Below are 16,150 nucleotides of genomic sequence, written 5' to 3'. Positions count from 1 at the left end.
CATGGAATCACATTGTGACAAATCTATACAACTGTAAAGGTCCAAGTCAACAAAACAAAAGACTTGGATGTTTTGTTGTCCCCCGCTATGGAGGGAAAAGGCTCCGTCCGGAAGCCAGCAGACTCACAAAGGCGACAGTGGAAAGGAAAAACTCCCTTTGAACAGGAAGAAACCTCCAGCAGAACCAGCTCAGGCCATCTGCTTCGACCAGCTGGGGGTTGAGAGGACAGGAAGGAGGAACCAACAGAATGGCAGGTCCAGGTGAACTTTCTATAAAATAACACGTCAAGATAGAAACGATTACAAACAGGTAGAGCAAGTAAAGACAGCAGAGTGAGGAAATGTAGTCAGTTTGTCCTCCAGTAGTCTAAACCTAGCATAACTAAGGGATAGCTCAGGAAACCCAAGCCAACACTAACTATAGGATTTATCAAAAAGGAAAGTCTTAAGTCCAGTCTTAAAACTGGACAATGTGTCAGCCTCACGGACAGAAACTGGAAGGTGGTTCCACAAGAGAGGAGCCTGATAACTGGAAGATCTTCCTCCCGTTCTGCTTTTGGAAACTCTAGGAACCACAAATAAACCTGCAGTCAGACAGCGCGATGTGCTCTGTTAAGAAAGTATGGAACAATTTGATGAGATGGAGCTAGGTTGTTGAGAGCTTTGTAGGTTAGAAGGAAAATATTGAATTTTGTTCTGGACTTGACAGGGAGCCAATGGAGAGAAGCTAAAACTGGAGAGAGATGATCTCTCCCACTAACTCCAGTTAAGACTCTGGCAGCAGCATTTTGGATCAACTGAAGACTTTTTAAAAAGGTATTTGGACACCCAGATAATAAATGGTTACAATAGTCTAGCCTAGACGTGACAAATGCATGGACCAGTTTTTCTGCATCATCTTTGGACAAGATGTTTCTAACTTTAGAGATTTTGCTGATGGGAAGACGGTGATCCTGGTAATGTTTTGACATGTGGGTTAAAGGACATGTCCTGATCAAAAATATATTTTACTAGAAATTGAGGCCAAATTAATGCCATCTAGAGGAACTGACGTATATGTTTATATATATATATATATATATGATGTGGAACTTATTTTTTTTAGGGGGGTGCGGCTGCTTCTAGGAGTAAGAAAGATTCCTTGTGTTGCTAAATCCAAGATGGCCACACCATACAGTATATGTAAACTGGCCACATCGTTTGAGGAAACTGCTTTCTAGTTTTTATTTTGCATAAAGGTATACTTTCCCCAAATGATGGAGGTGGCTGAAGATTAATTTATGGTGGCCAATACCACCACCGACCACCCCCTGGCTCCACCACTGCACCTGGTGGTGGAAAAAATGTCTCCCTCCTCTCACCAGGATCCGTCACTCTGCGTCTCCTCGAACAACAACAACCACCTCTCTGTTCTAAACAATGCAACATCTACTCACTTGAATGTCTTGCACCAAAAACATGAAGGTTTACCGTTCATGGGCAGAAAAACACTCATTTCAAAAACTGAAACAGTCACTATTTAAATCCCTCAGCGACAGAGGGACATATTGCTTGTTTTAAGGAAACCATGTTGGACTTCTCTTTGCTTTAACAATATCTTCTTGTTCTTCACCGCCCACACAACATTTATTCAGATCTGGGACAAATGTTGCCTCACAGAGCTGCTAGGGCAGAATATGGATTCTTAAGTTCCCAACATCCGTATCATATCTTCGTATCTCTTGAAGTAGTCTTGAATGGAGACCGCAGAACTAGTAACAAACTCAGCTGTTCCATCAGTTGTTAAAAGTTGGCCGCCATCATGGATCAATGTTTTGTCCGCCAGCGTTGTGAGCTGGTCACATGACTGAAAACTACGTATTGTTTTGTATTTAGTCTCACATTTGTTAAGTCCATTATCTTTACTTGCTTCTACCTTTGTGGGTCACTGGTGCCCATATCCAGCAGCCATCACTGTAAGAGGCAGGGGGACACCCTGGACATGTCTCCAGTCCATCAGAGACACACGGAGACAAATAAAACAACCATTCACTCTCTCACTCACACCTAGGGACAAGTCGGCCTAACATGCATGTTTTTGGTCTGCATGAGAACGTGCAAACTCCACGAAGAAAGGACCGGATTCGATCCGGCAACCTTCTTGCTGAGAGGCGACCACTTTACCAACCACCGTGCTGCTCTGTTGAGTATGAAACAGCTTTGTTTACGTTGAATGTGTACCCGCATTTTGGAAACGCAAATTCATTGTATCTGGAGAAAAACTTTAAAAATGTCATGACCCTCAGAGGAGTCGACAGGGGAGAGGGCGGAATCCAGAAACAATCTTATCACCATCAAACTGGTTGGCCCACTTATGTTAGTGCGCTGTTTATAAGACTGAGGTTGTTGTGGCTCCTCGAACTGATGAAGTCCTCTGGATTAAAGACGAAATGTTTCGACACAAAGAAACCGTCCGGAGGACCTGACTTAACTTTGTTGATTTTTTTTTTTTTTTTAACCAGGATCATTGAGCATTAACTTTGAGCATTTTAAATAGTATATGTCAACCTTTATAATATTTGGTTTTATCGTTTGCAGTGAGTACCTTAAAGATAAATTTTATAAAGAGGTAAAATAAATGTTTTGTGGTAATTTATGTAGCCTATATGTTCAATAAATTTGTTCATGGAGGATTAGAAACAGATTAACGTGATGTGGTGCATCCAACAAAGTTAAATCGGATCATCTGGACAGTTTCTTTATTTGTTGAGACGTTTCGTCCTTCATCCAAAGGACTTCATCAGTCCGAGGAGCCACAACAAACTTATTGAGCATGAATTTTGATGTTTAGCTATGGCTGCCTCAGAGTCGACAGCAGACTCCAGAGACCATCTTATCACCATCAAAAACTGGTTGGCCCACTATGTGAAGGTGCTATTTATAAGACTGAGTTTGTTGTGGCTCCTCGGACTGATGAAGTCCTTTGGATGAAAGATGAAACGTCTCAACAAAAAAACTGAAACGTCCAGATGACCTGATTTAACTTTGTTGGATTTTTTTTAACCTAGATTATTGAGCATGAACTTTGATGTGTAGTTAAAGCAGATTTTGCTGCGGTTTAAATCAAGTTTGGCCTTTTGTTTTGTTACTGTGTTTTGCTGCAGGAGGGTGTAGGCGGAGACGATGCGTGGATTTCCCGGATGGAGCAGCGGCGCCATCTTTACGCCAGTGTTACCGGCTGCTCTTCGGTTCACTCAGCGGAGCTTCGGTGCTGTTGCTGATCCACCACCAGGACTCGCGGAGCAGCCGACAAGTTCTCCCCGATTCTTTTTTATTTTTCCGCCGGGACGCTAAGACGAGCCTCACCACCTGCGCGCCATGGAAGAGAGAGAGAACTTGGTCTACCAGGCGAAGCTGGCCGAGCAGGCGGAGAGATATGACGGTGAGGCTGTTGACACGAGTAACGGTCATTTTCTGAGTGCTTCGGCCGCTCTTCTCCGCCTGTCTCCCTGCGCGGGGGGCTCGGGAGACGCAGGTGAACATGGATTAGTCGGGTGAGAGGAGACAAAATGGCGGAGGTTTTCTCAGCTCATTAAAACAAAAGCTTCGGTTTGTGACAATCACTGTCACTGAATGGAAGGGGCGGTCGGCTTGTTGGACGCGTGCCCCACTTGTGTGTCACATAGTCCGGGGAACATTAGTGTTAGCAACGCGCCGTAGCTGTTAGCTTCTGTTAGCTTCTTGTCCAGGTTGCTAACTAGCTGGTTAGCCTTTCTTCAGCGCTGACATGCTAACCGGTTCAAAAACAGCAGCACAGTCAGAATCACGACTTTAACTTAAAGGTTAACTCTAAATGAATCTTTTACAAGGATCTGTTTTACCCAACAAGCATCTTGTTAAACCTAAAAGTGTTTGGAAACCAGACAATCATTTCTCTTTGATACAGGAGGAAATTAGCTATTACTAAATAAACTCCTCAGATTTGTCATAATGTCAATTTAAGTGTTATTTTCATTTTACTCTTGTTACTCTATAGAAATTATATAAATAAAAATAACCTCACAACGTTTAAATGATCTATTTTAAAACATATTAACTATATTCAGCTGTAATCAACTTATTTTTGACAAGGAATTCCAAATAGAAAATAAAATGAGCATTTTTTTAATGTAGTTTAATAAATATGATTAACCGCTTAGTAGTTTTCTCTGTATAAAAGCTGAATTTATCTATAAACAGAAGTAACAGAACTAGATGACATCTAGGTTCATAAATTAAAAATGTTTTTACGCCACTACTGAGTTTAGATCTATGAACTCTGTTAGCAAAATATATTACAAACAGCTGGACGCAGTTTAATGAAACTCGATCATGGACAGCTCGTTAGCTTCTGTAGTCCTATAAGTTTAAGATGGCCGCCACGGCTGATTGACTTCAACATGTGTACAGCTCCGTCAGTTTTAAAGCTGCTGAGCTAAAGTCTGTCGTGGTAGTAGCTGAGAGTCATACCAACTCATCAACAACGGATTAACGTTTGAAGCCAACCTACACGATTGAAGATGGCTAGATGTTGCTCCAACTCAGTTGGATTTACAGATATTGTTTGGTGTGGTAGTAGCTGAGGGTCTTCCTCAGCGTAGATCTTTCAAGATCTCGCGTTTTGTTCACGTTTGACCAAAACTTGCAGTTTCATCCTTTCTTAGATCCGAGTCTAAATGTTCAGCTCAAAAGGCGGCGAACGATACACATTCTTCAAGAAACACCATGTCTATAAATAGGGACGCACGATATTATCGGCATGGTGTCGGTATCGGCCGATGTTGGCGTTAAAGTTAAACATCGACCATTCCATCAAAATAACTCACCGATGTAAAAAAGGCTGTTTTTATAAGACGACACAAGGACGCCTGCAGCGCCGGCACAACGTGATGTCACGTGTCTACCTGATCCGATCACCGCGGAGAAGAAGAAATCAAAATGTCGGTGGTGGAGTTTTTTGTTGTTGTTGAGGATGTTGGATTCCAAAGATTTCTGGACTACGTTGAGCCTCGCTACATCGTCCCCAGCCAGAGATATTTTTCTGACGCAGCCGTACCCGAGTTCCAAGCCGTCATTTCTGAGAAGCTAACAGCTGATAGCGCTCGTGTGAGTTTTACCACAGACGTTCGGACGTCGTGTTAGCCCCGTTAGCATGATTAGTCTTACGGCACAATGGATAGACAAAAACTTTGATCTTAAAAAGTCTGTCCTTCATGCACGAGTGCAGAGGATCCCCCACTGCAGCTATAGGAACCTGGAACAAACCTCCACATATGAGACAGCAGGTGACTAATGCTAATAAATAACATTTAACACTTTTCATTTAATACAAGTTAAAGTGCTATGCATATGGCTGTTACTGAATATATGTCACCAGCTCTTACAGCTGTTAAACAATATTTTGTAGCAAATAAGCCTAAATAAGAGGAATATATTCTGACGAAGGAACGTATAAACATATCGGTTATCGGCCAAAAATCCAATATCGTGCATCCTTATCTACAATTCTTGTATTTGTAAATATATGTAATCGCTCATCAAATGCATTATTTATTAGACAACTTGGTGCTGCTGAATAATTGTAGAACTGGGTGTGCTCATGTAATCTGTCCTGTTTAACCCAGATTAATTTAGTAAGAAAAGTCTGAAACTTGCGTCCAGGGGGCCACATCTAGAGTTAAAAAAAATTTCAAGCTGCATCGCAAAAAATAAAAGATTTTAAAACGTAATCAATTATATATATAAAAACATAAAAAGAGATACAAATAAGGAATTTTGCCCACTCTGATTACTTGTTACCATGTTTTTAAATGCCTCTGACTTCAAGTCGAGCAACGCACGTCAGCAGAAAACTGTCTGAGGCAGCAGGTCCTGCAGTTTCTGCTCCCACTCAGTTGCACCTGCTGATCTTTCAGACATTAAGGTGGGGGGGTTGAAACTGTCCGCAGGAAGTCCAGAGCAAGTTATGCCCCCTTCAGGACTGATGTCCTCACTGTCTGTTTCTGCTCACACTCGAGTAAAATGGCTCCAAATGTTAAAAACGCGAGTGTGAATAATAGTAAGAGTGGCGTGAAAAACTGTTCTCACAGCAACGATCGTCTCAAGAACGTCTTCCCACACCAGGAAGTGGCTCGACATGAACGTTGGGAGCGTTTTCCAACGTTTCGTTTGTGTTCCCGCAGTCGCTCGTTTGTTGGAGTCTCCATGGCTGCGTCCACCCTGCAGGTTTTCACCTAGTCAGAGTTTTTAACTCGCCTGACACTTTGTTCAGTCCGTCCGTCATGGGGGTGGTGTCGATCCCAACCACAGCGCCTTCCATTTTTATTTACGGTCTGCATAATTCTTACCTGCAAACTCAGAAGGGATCAAAAAGGTGACAAACCCAGCATCTGTGTCACGTGTGTGTGTGTCGTGTTTCATTGGAACTAACGTTGCGTGTTTTCATTTCTCTCATCTTATGACAATGACGCATTATTACCGGACAGCAATACAGATGCATTTATAGTCTTCCCAAAATTCTTGGCCTTGGACCGAGCGACATCGTAGGCTAACGCTAACGCACAATTCACTGTTGTTAGCTGACGTCCTAGCTATTGTTACATGCTGACAAGCTTTCCGTTACTCATAAGGTTATGTTGGAAAAGATAATGGAACGACACGTGTAACTTTTCTAAAGTAGGATTTTTTTTTTGTTGCCAAATGAAGTTTAACTGACGCTAGGCCTGTCACGATAAATTTTGCTGGGTGATTAATCGGCTCAGAAATTATTGTGATAAACAATAATATTGTTTGAAATATGATTTAATTAGTAATTATTGTCAAATTTAAGAAAAAATGTTGGTTAATTTTATTGTGTGTAGTACCTTTTTTGGCCACTGGATGGCAGTATAAGACTGAACCAAAGGATGGATAGTGAGGAAGTGAGCGGCGCATCACTTTAAGAAAAAATGTGAGGGAGACCCCTTGACGTGACATGGGCTGTCTCTCCTTTCTGTTCAGTTCTCAAAATGGCGGACGCTCAGTGTGGTTTGAGCTCTTTAGCATAGCATTTTTCACACAAAGCTTTTAATAAAAAAAAAAAAATCAGTAAACAAGTTCTCGGCTCCTTTTTGCAGAGAAAAACAACTTTTTACACGAAGGCACGGGTTTCAACCGTGAATTTTGGAGCTTTGACAAGACGGAGGTTTTGTTCCCGAGGTCTGCCTGTTAGCTTAGCTCGTAGCTTAGCTCGTAGCTTAGCTGCTTTTAGCAATCCAAAAACACGATTTTAGACGGTTAAAGCTGATTTTAAAGAGAAGGGAGGGGTCAGTGAAGAACACCGGAGTTCAGCTTTTTGTCATCCAGTGTCTTCAGTAGAAAGAGAGACGAAAAACGATAAAATGAAAATGAGGTTGATAAATTTAATTTATCATGTGATTGATTGATTGATTGTTGCGACAGGCCCAACTTACACAGCATATCGTTGGCAGATAACGAGACTTGCGTCAAAACTAAGTGTCCAACATTAGAAGTGTCTACCAGCTAGTTATAACGTAGACTAGTTTCCTTTGACCATGAAAGTTTTCCATATCGCCCATCTTGATCGCGATTGGCCAAACGACTCGTGTTCCACCAAAGATGTTCTGTTGTAGACAGAAACCTTGTTTCTTAAAATCCAGGCAATGGGAAATGTTGCCATCTCCTCCGACCCCGAAAAAAATCTCTTCAGATCTAGGCGATTCACGTAAATGACATGTTTTGTTTGAAATCGGCTAATTTTGCCGAAAAGCGACAAAGTTTGCAGGTTTGATAATTCTACAGTTTGGCCTCGAAGCTGGGACTGAAAAAGAGCCGAAATGGTTTTATGACCGTTTCGTGAGCATCACGAGTCCAGGTGGAGAAGACGCAGTCGTCGTGTCGAGTTTCACCGTCAACGCCGCGTGTGGCTTCAGCAGATGACGCTCCATCTGTGGTGTGGACCGCCACATGGACGGTGCTAGGCGTCAAACAGTCTGTAGCTTTTGAACGGCGCTCTGGATCACAGAACCAGTAAAACACCTGACGGATAAATCTAAACGACGCCCAGCTGTGAAACCAGAGAACCGGCGTCCTGCAGAACTCTGATCCTCGTGTTGTCGTTCTGCAGGGACGCTTGAGAACCCGGCGCTTCATTTCTGATTCTTTTGTTTGTTTTCTAGAAATGGTGGAGTCGATGAAGAAGGTGGCCAGCATGGACGTGGAGCTGACGGTGGAGGAGAGGAACCTGCTGTCGGTGGCCTACAAGAACGTGATCGGTGCCAGGAGAGCCTCGTGGAGGATCATCAGCAGCCTCGAACAGAAAGAAGAAAACAAAGGCGGCGAGGACAAACTAAATATGATCCGTGACTACAGGAAGGCGGTTAGTCTCGTTCTGAACTCGTGTTGCAATGGTTTGTTCCCAGTAGAGACTGAAGTGGAAGCAGTCACCAGAACTTCGGTACCAAACGGTTCTTTAACGGTTCTCTGTGGGACTAACGATCGGGGTCAAAGAACTACAGAGATGTTTTTGTCCGAGGCGATGGTTCACCGCTCTCCACGCCAGGAGCTTTTAAAACAACCAGAACCGTTCGGTGCAGCTCGGTCACCAACAGAGGAGCCGGTTCTGATCCTACGGCCCATAAACGTCACGCCGCCGGTTAGACCCAGGAACTAAAGTCGAGTTCAACTGATTCCAGAGCAGCGTTAAAGTTGCTGCAGTGATTTTTATCTGCGGTCATTGGGATCCAAGAACTTTTGGCTGAACTAAAAAACACTACACTAAAACTAAAAAAGTAGCAAAAGGCTAAATAACAGCTAAAAGTGACAGAACAAAGTTTTTAAAATAATTTGAGCTCTTCACGTTACATTGGATAAAATATTTTAAGTATTTAAAAAGTTTTAAAGTGACAAAACTCAAAAGTTTTAGCGCTCTCTCCTGAATCAGCCGAACTGTTGGGTCAGCAGTAGTTGGACTGGAGAGAAGACACGAAGGAATAAATAAAGAGGTAAAGAACGGAGCGAACGCTGACTCAGCGTTTTCACTTTAATCATCTTTGAAGGAAACGAACATAAAATCTGTTTGTGGGTCGAAGCTGCCGGCTGAACCCAGAGCTCGTGTTTTAACAGAACCTGTCGGGCTCGGCTCTTTCTGTCGTCTTTGAAGAAAGAACTGATCTGGTACCGATGAAGATGATGATGATGCTGCGGTTCTTTATCTGAAGAGGTTCTGTTGTATTTTTTTGTCTGCAGGTTGAGAAAGAGCTGAAATCTATCTGCAACGACATCCTGGATGTTCTGGACAAACACCTCATCTTATCTGCAACCACGGGAGAATCCAAGGTTTTCTACTACAAAATGTAGGTGTTCACTTCTGGCTCTTGGATCTCACATCGACCCGGCAGCAGCGGTTCGGCTCGGTTTGGTACCTGCTTGTAGCCGTTCTCTGATCTTCTCGGCTTGTTTTTGTATTTTTGCTGCTTCTGTCTGTATTTAATGTTTTCGAGCCTTCTCCGTGAGACGCACGTCAATAAACAGAACTGTTGTTGCTCATTTTCTTTCTTTACACAAGAACATGTTTAAATTGATCGTTTTAAATGCTGCTCAGAGAAACCAGATGTTTGGGATCCAGTTGTACGACAGTTTAAGTGAGTCTGTTTGTGCTCACCTGACTCCCACCTGCTCGTTTGTGTTTGTGAGGAAAGCTGATCCGTGTGACCTTTTGTGTTTCCTGCTCAGGAAGGGAGATTACCACAGGTACCTGGCAGAGTTCGCCACGGGCAACGACAGGAAGGAGGCGGCCGAGAACAGTCTGGTCGCTTACAAAGCAGCGAGCGACATCGCCATGATCGAGCTCCCCCCGACTCACCCCATCCGCCTCGGACTCGCCCTTAACTTCTCCGTTTTCTATTATGAAATCCTCAACTCGCCGGACCGCGCGTGCAGGTACACTAGATTAAAAACAAAAAGGTCCATGCTCAATAATCCAGGTATACCTGGACCTTTTTGGTTTTGAACCAGTTTGACATGACTGTCGACGAGGAAGAGGGCCGGCATCGGAGGAGGGGGCGTGCCAAAGACACGATCTTAGCACCAACATAACTAGTTTGTTCCACTTTAAAGTAAGCTGTTTGGAGGAAGAATCATTTTTGTTGTTGTGTGTTTCCTTGACTGATGAAGCCTTCTGGATGGAAGGTGAAACGTTTCAGCAAAAAAAGAAACTGTCCAGATGACCTGAAAGAAAATGGTTGGATTGTATACCTGGATTATTGAGCATGAACCTTTTTGCTTCTGCGGTATTGTGTACATTGTGCCGGTCCATTGTGGGGAAGAGGGAGCTGAGCTGTAAGGAGAAGCTCTCTGGTTACGTTCACTCTGGGTACCAGAACTAATGGAAGGAATGGCCCATGTATGAAAAACAAACACACAAAACAGGAAAAATAAATCTGATGTTTAATTTCTGATCTAAAAGGCTATTTTGCCTGGGTGAACTTAAAAAAATATATTTTTTCCTCATTGATAAAGTATCCATTCCAGAACTTTTACATGTAATACTTTCTTAAAAGTTTAAGTAAAACAGAGTATTTAGTAGGGGTGTAACGGTACATGTGGGTGTATTGAACCGTTTCGGTTATTTTTTCACTCATTAAATTATATTAAAAAGAGATTATGCGCTGCGGAACTAAAGTTCCTAAGCATGTTTCAGCACGGCGCCATTTTCTTGCAGCACGCGTAGCGTTAGCAGCCTAGCAGGCAACGAACAAGACCTCTCGTTGCGGAACATCATGTCTTTCTTGTTAAAAGACAAGTGAACAAATCCAAAGCTGTGTGTGGACGTTGTTTCACGGAGAGTGGATCTGCAGCAGCAACACGTCCAACATGTTAACACGCTTGAAACGACATCATCCGAATGTGAACGTCTCTTCTACAGCAGCTTGGAGCAAAGACCGATAACAGCAGCACGTAAACAACCTTTATCAGGTCATTCAGATCGGTCCAGACCTGTAGGAGTTGTTGAAGCTCTGGATCTTCGTCCGTATTCTGTTGTTGATGCGCCGGCTTTAAAGTTATTGAGCCCCGCTACGACCTCCATCACGTCAACACTTCAGCCAAAAAGTTGTAGCAGCACTTTATGAAAAAGATCAAACTGATTTTGTCAACAAGCCCTGGAGCAGATTAAAGCCCTGATGATGATGATGATGATGATGATGAGCGAGAGATTCAACCACCTCATAACAACCGTTCAAGAAGAGGTGTTGTTATTTATTATTATTTTCTAATTAACTTTTTAAATTTAAAATTATAATCTTATTAACTCATTTATTTTTTAACCTCTTTGTGTTTTATTTTCAGTCTGGGACAGAGAGAGCAGCTGAGTCTTCCTCCTCTTCAGGGAAATCCACCAGAGATCACCTCCAGCTAAGAAGTCTGTTGTTCTGACTGTTGTCGTATTTATTAAGATTTTTATTATTGTTCGTATAGTTCATTAATTGTAAAGAGTGCCGTTTATTTAAAATATCATCTAAATGGGTCGTTTTTATTTATTTTTATACAAGCGTATTGTTTACTTGGCGTCTTTTCAAAATAAACATTTTGTAAGTCTTTATTTTGGCCTTTTTTGTACCGAAACTGACCCGAACCGAAATGTGATTTTCCCGTTACACCCCTAGTATTTAGGTGTGTAAAACCATCAACATTTGGTTTGTCTTCACAAGATGCACCGGAAAGCCTGCGGAATATTTTGAAGGCTGAAGTGGTTGGAGCCGTCGGTCAGCTGTGACGGGCCGGACTCGTGAAACTCCTCCCACTCCACCTGGTCCCGCTTTAAAGGAAGTTCAGCTCGAACCGGCAGACGACGAGTCGGCCCCTCTCAGGTCGCGTTAAGAAGCTTCCTGTGGGCTCACTTTCAAAGATCACAGCTAATTAAGACGCTAACGTCGTCTCCCACAGAGCAGAGACGGGCCGGGGGCGACCAGTGTTCCTCCTGTAAACTCGTTTTCTGTGAATGTTTCAGTTGATCAGTTTAAAATCACCAAGTGTTTTGAAAGCATCTGCTGACTCTTCAGTCGTATCTCTGAGCCAACGAATTCTCAGAAGCAGCGGCGCTCACAGTCTCTCTCGTGTGCGACAGGCTGGCGAAGGAAGCGTTCGACAACGCCATCGCAGAACTGGACACTCTGAGCGAGGAAAGCTACAAGGACTCGACACTTATCATGCAGTTGCTACGTGACAACTTGACGCTATGGACCTCAGACGTTCAGGGAGACGGTGAGAACCGAGACACTTGTAACCGTGACCTGCAGCGTGTTTGATTTTAGCTTCTGTATTTCTGCGCTGCGTTCACTGACCTGTTCCTCCTGGTGGGAGCCTTTTAGCTGCAAAGAGTCCACCTCGTTAAGTTTCACAGATGTGGAACGAGCCAAGCTTGGAATGAATTTCAGTAAATTTAAGTCCATAAAGACGCCATTTATCAATCCCAGTAACTAAAATGGCAGATAATCTTCCTAATCTACCTTTAAATTACAGTTTTCCAGCAGGTACGTCTTCAGAAATAATCCTTTGCATTATAGTCCTTTTTAATTTCCCGTAAAGTTGACAGTTTTTCTCTGCTGGGAAATCCCTTTGTATAATGTTTGACGTCATTGGGGATCCCGTTTAAATAAAGGGCTGGACTTCCTGATGACGTCACTCCAGACCGACAAAAACCTGGTTTTCAATCCGGCACTCGTAAATGTAACTGACTCTAAAGAACGTCTAAAACCTGAAGTGTGTTTCTTCATCCTCTCCTGAGATCAGCTTCATCGCTTCAGTCTCCTCTAACTCGTCTCCTCCTCATTCCTCTTCAGATTCTTAAGGAGTCTTCCTCCTCCTCTCTGTTCCGACTGTGTTTTGTAAGTCATTCCTCCTCCACCTCTAACTCCTGTCTGACCACCCTAACACCTCCCAGCACCGAGCCGAGCCTCTAAATAACCGGAATGCTTCTTTTGTCACTTTCTGTCCTGCAGCCGTGAAGTTTTGTCTTTTTCCGTCTCGGGGTGTCCACGAGTTATAACCGAATTCATTTCTCCTGCAGAAAACTCAATTCTGTCGTGAACCGGCTGAAATGCAAACTTCTCTTCATGGTTCACTCCTTCCGTTTTTCACTTGAACGTCGCATCAAACTGAAGAAAATGTGCGTCTTTATCCCGGACAAGAACTAAACCGCAAGAATTAAACTGCAACGAGCAAATAAGAGACACAAAGTCGCCAAACACAGTTTATAAAAAATGTTGCCATCAAGTCGTGGCCACTTAAACTCCTCCAGTCGGAGCTCGAAAGATAAAACTATTGATCCTGCAGGAAATTGTTGTGCCAGAGTTTCAGTACAAAGGAACAGACACGAGATCACAAGATCTGAAACGAACGGAGATAAAAACACCAACAGTTAAGTTCTAACGGAACATTAAAGAGTTTATTGTGGTGCAGGATTAATTTTATTGTCCTGTGTGTAGAAAGAGGGAGGAGCTGAAAAGTTTGATCGTCACAGGGAGGAAGGACTTGTGTCGGTCTGTGGAGCACCTCGGTGGTCTCAGTCTACGACTGAAGGTGCTGAGGTAAGAGTCCAGGTGTCATGCAGGGGGTGAGACGTGTTGTTCAGCATCCTCTGTCAGAGACTGCAGGTCCACTCCCAGAACTGAACCAGCTCTCTTCATGAGTTTATCTTTCTTCACCCTGCTGCCCCAGAACTCCACAGAGTAGAAGAAGACACTGGAGACCATCGAGTGGTAAAACATCTGCAGCATGGTCCTGCAGATGTTAAAGGACCTGAGTCTCCTCAGAAGAAAAAGGCGACTCTGCCATTTCTCGTAGAGGGCGTTGGTGTTAGCTGCTGTCCAGTCCATCACAGGGCCACACGAGACAAACAACCATTCACTCTCTCACTCACACCTAGGGACAATTTAGAGTTACCAGTCAGCCTAACATGCATGTTTTTGGTCTGTGGGAGGAAACCGGAGTACCCGGAGAAAACCCACGCATGCACGGAGAGAACATGCAAACTCCACCCAGAAAGGCAGACGGACCGGGATTTGAACCAGGGACCTGCTCGCTGAGAGGCAGCAGCTCTACCAGTTGCACCACCGTGCTGCCCGGTGTGGGTTTATTTCATTGAAAATACAGTAGTCCCTCGATTATCGCGGGGGTTATGTTCCACACACCACTGCAATAGGTGAAAAACTGCGAAGTAGGAACGCTATATTTATTTTAATATTTATATATATATTTTAAGGCTTTATAAATCCTTCCCACACTTTTGCAATGTTCTAAACTCAAACCTACGTCATTTTAACAACGTGTGTATGTACTGCACGGTACTGCAAAATTTTACTCGCCAGCTCTGCAGACCAGCAGCTTCGTTCCGGTCGGGCTCTGTTCCAGTTGTGCAGACCTACCCTGCAGTGGCCCACCGCCCCGTCCAGGACTGGCGTTGCAGTATAGGCTTATTGAAAGAAAACTACAAAATGGCGGCCCCTGTCCAAAGTATTTTTTTCGTTGTCTTTTTATCTCATTCCGTCCCAATCACGTGAGTAATATACAGTTGACAGTTGTGTACAATTTTACGTTGAAAAACTGCGAAAGAGCGAGTCCGTAAAAGTCGAACTGCGAAGTAGCAACAGACTACTGTCTGTAACGTTCAAAGTAAAAACAAGTGCTGCGGTTGAGGCGTTTTAAAAATGGTAGGTTTGGTTCTTGTGAAGAAGACGTGTTAATGGTCGACGTCGCTCTCTGGTCAGTCGGCGACCTGAAGTCTTAACGTCTTCATCTCGACTCGGCTCGTTTGGATTCTCAGCAGAGTGGGTCCTAAGAACCGAGCTGGAATTGGGTCGGATCACCCGGTGGAAAGACTCTGAAGCCGTGCTGAGTGGAAAGGGCCGTAACACTCGTACTAGAACCAAACCTGGTGGGATCGTGACCCGTAATGGGTCTGAACGACTATAATTATATTTTTAACACATTAAAACCAAAGTGAACCATGAAGTTTGAGCAGACGGCTTGTGGACACCCTGAGTGAGAATGTGGAGTGCACTGCACACCGGCGGTCACTGCACACCGGCGGTCACTGCACACCGGCGGTCACTGAACACCGGCGGTCACTGAACACTGATGGTCACTGCACACCGATGGTCACTGAACACTGATGGTCACTGCACACCGGCGGTCACTGAACACCGGCGGTCACTGCACACCGGCGGTCACTGCACGCCGGTGGTCACTGAACACCGATGGTCACTGAACACCGGTGGTCACTGCACACCGGCCGTCACTGAACACCGATGGTCACTGCACACCGGCCGTCACTGAACACTGATGGTCACTGAACACCGATGGTCACTGCACACCGGCGGTCACTGAACACCGGCGGTCACTGAACACCGGTGGTCACTGAACGCTGATGGTCACTGAACACCGATGGTCACTGCACACCGGCCGTCACTGAACACTGATGGTCACTGAACACCGATGGTCACTGCACACCGGCGGTCACTGAACACTGATGGTCACTGCACACCGGCGGTCACTGAACACCGGCGGTCACTGAACACCGATGGTCACTGAACACCGATGGTCACTGCACACCGGCGGTCACTGAACACTGATGGTCACTGAACACCGATGGTCACTGCACACGATGGTCACTGAACACCGATGGTCACTGCACACCGGCGGTCACTGAACACCGGCGGTCACTGAACACCGGTGGTCACTGAACGCTGATGGTCACTGAACACCGATGGTCACTGCACACCGGCCGTCACTGAACACTGATGGTCACTGAACACCGATGGTCACTGCACACCGGCGGTCACTGAACACTGATGGTCACTGAACACTGATGGTCACTGAACACCGATGGTCACTGCACACCGATGGTCACTGCACACCGATGGTCACTGAACACCGATGGTCACTGCACACCGGCGGTCACTGAACACTGATGGTCACTGAACACCGATGGTCACTGAACACCGATGGTCACTGCACACCGATGGTCACTGAACACCGATGGTCACTGAACACCGGCGGTCACTGAACACTGATGGTCACTGAACACTGATGGTCACTGCACACCGGCGGTCACTGAACACCGATGGTCACTGAA

At 44.5% G+C, this 16,150-nt stretch overlaps 1 protein-coding gene across 2 annotated transcripts in view; it reads left to right on the top strand.

Moving 5' to 3' along the window:
- The first annotated feature begins 3,160 nt into the window (after nt 1-3,160).
- ywhae1 (tyrosine 3-monooxygenase/tryptophan 5-monooxygenase activation protein, epsilon polypeptide 1) overlaps nt 3,161-16,150 on the top strand; it is a 14,725-nt gene continuing 1,735 nt past the window's right edge. Inside the window, exons 1-5 of one of the 2 annotated variants that reach the window (XM_037687805.1) lie at nt 3,161-3,421; nt 8,196-8,395; nt 9,265-9,371; nt 9,751-9,957; nt 12,143-12,279. In XM_037687805.1, coding sequence (XP_037543733.1) covers nt 3,358-3,421; nt 8,196-8,395; nt 9,265-9,371; nt 9,751-9,957; nt 12,143-12,279 — 715 coding nt within the window. In that variant the 5' untranslated portion in view covers nt 3,161-3,357. Of the gene's footprint in view, nt 3,422-3,459; nt 3,534-8,195; nt 8,396-9,264; nt 9,372-9,750; nt 9,958-12,142; nt 12,280-16,150 lie in introns of those variants that run through there. The other variant, XM_037687806.1, reaches the window with a different exon arrangement.

Source organism: Nematolebias whitei, chromosome 14 (assembly GCF_014905685.2).
Source record: "Nematolebias whitei isolate Nwh7 chromosome 14, NemWhi1, whole genome shotgun sequence".
Classification (NCBI taxonomy): Eukaryota; Metazoa; Chordata; class Actinopteri; order Cyprinodontiformes; family Rivulidae; genus Nematolebias; species Nematolebias whitei.
Note: the sequence above shows the minus strand (reverse complement) of the source record. Positions and strands in the feature narration are given on the sequence as shown.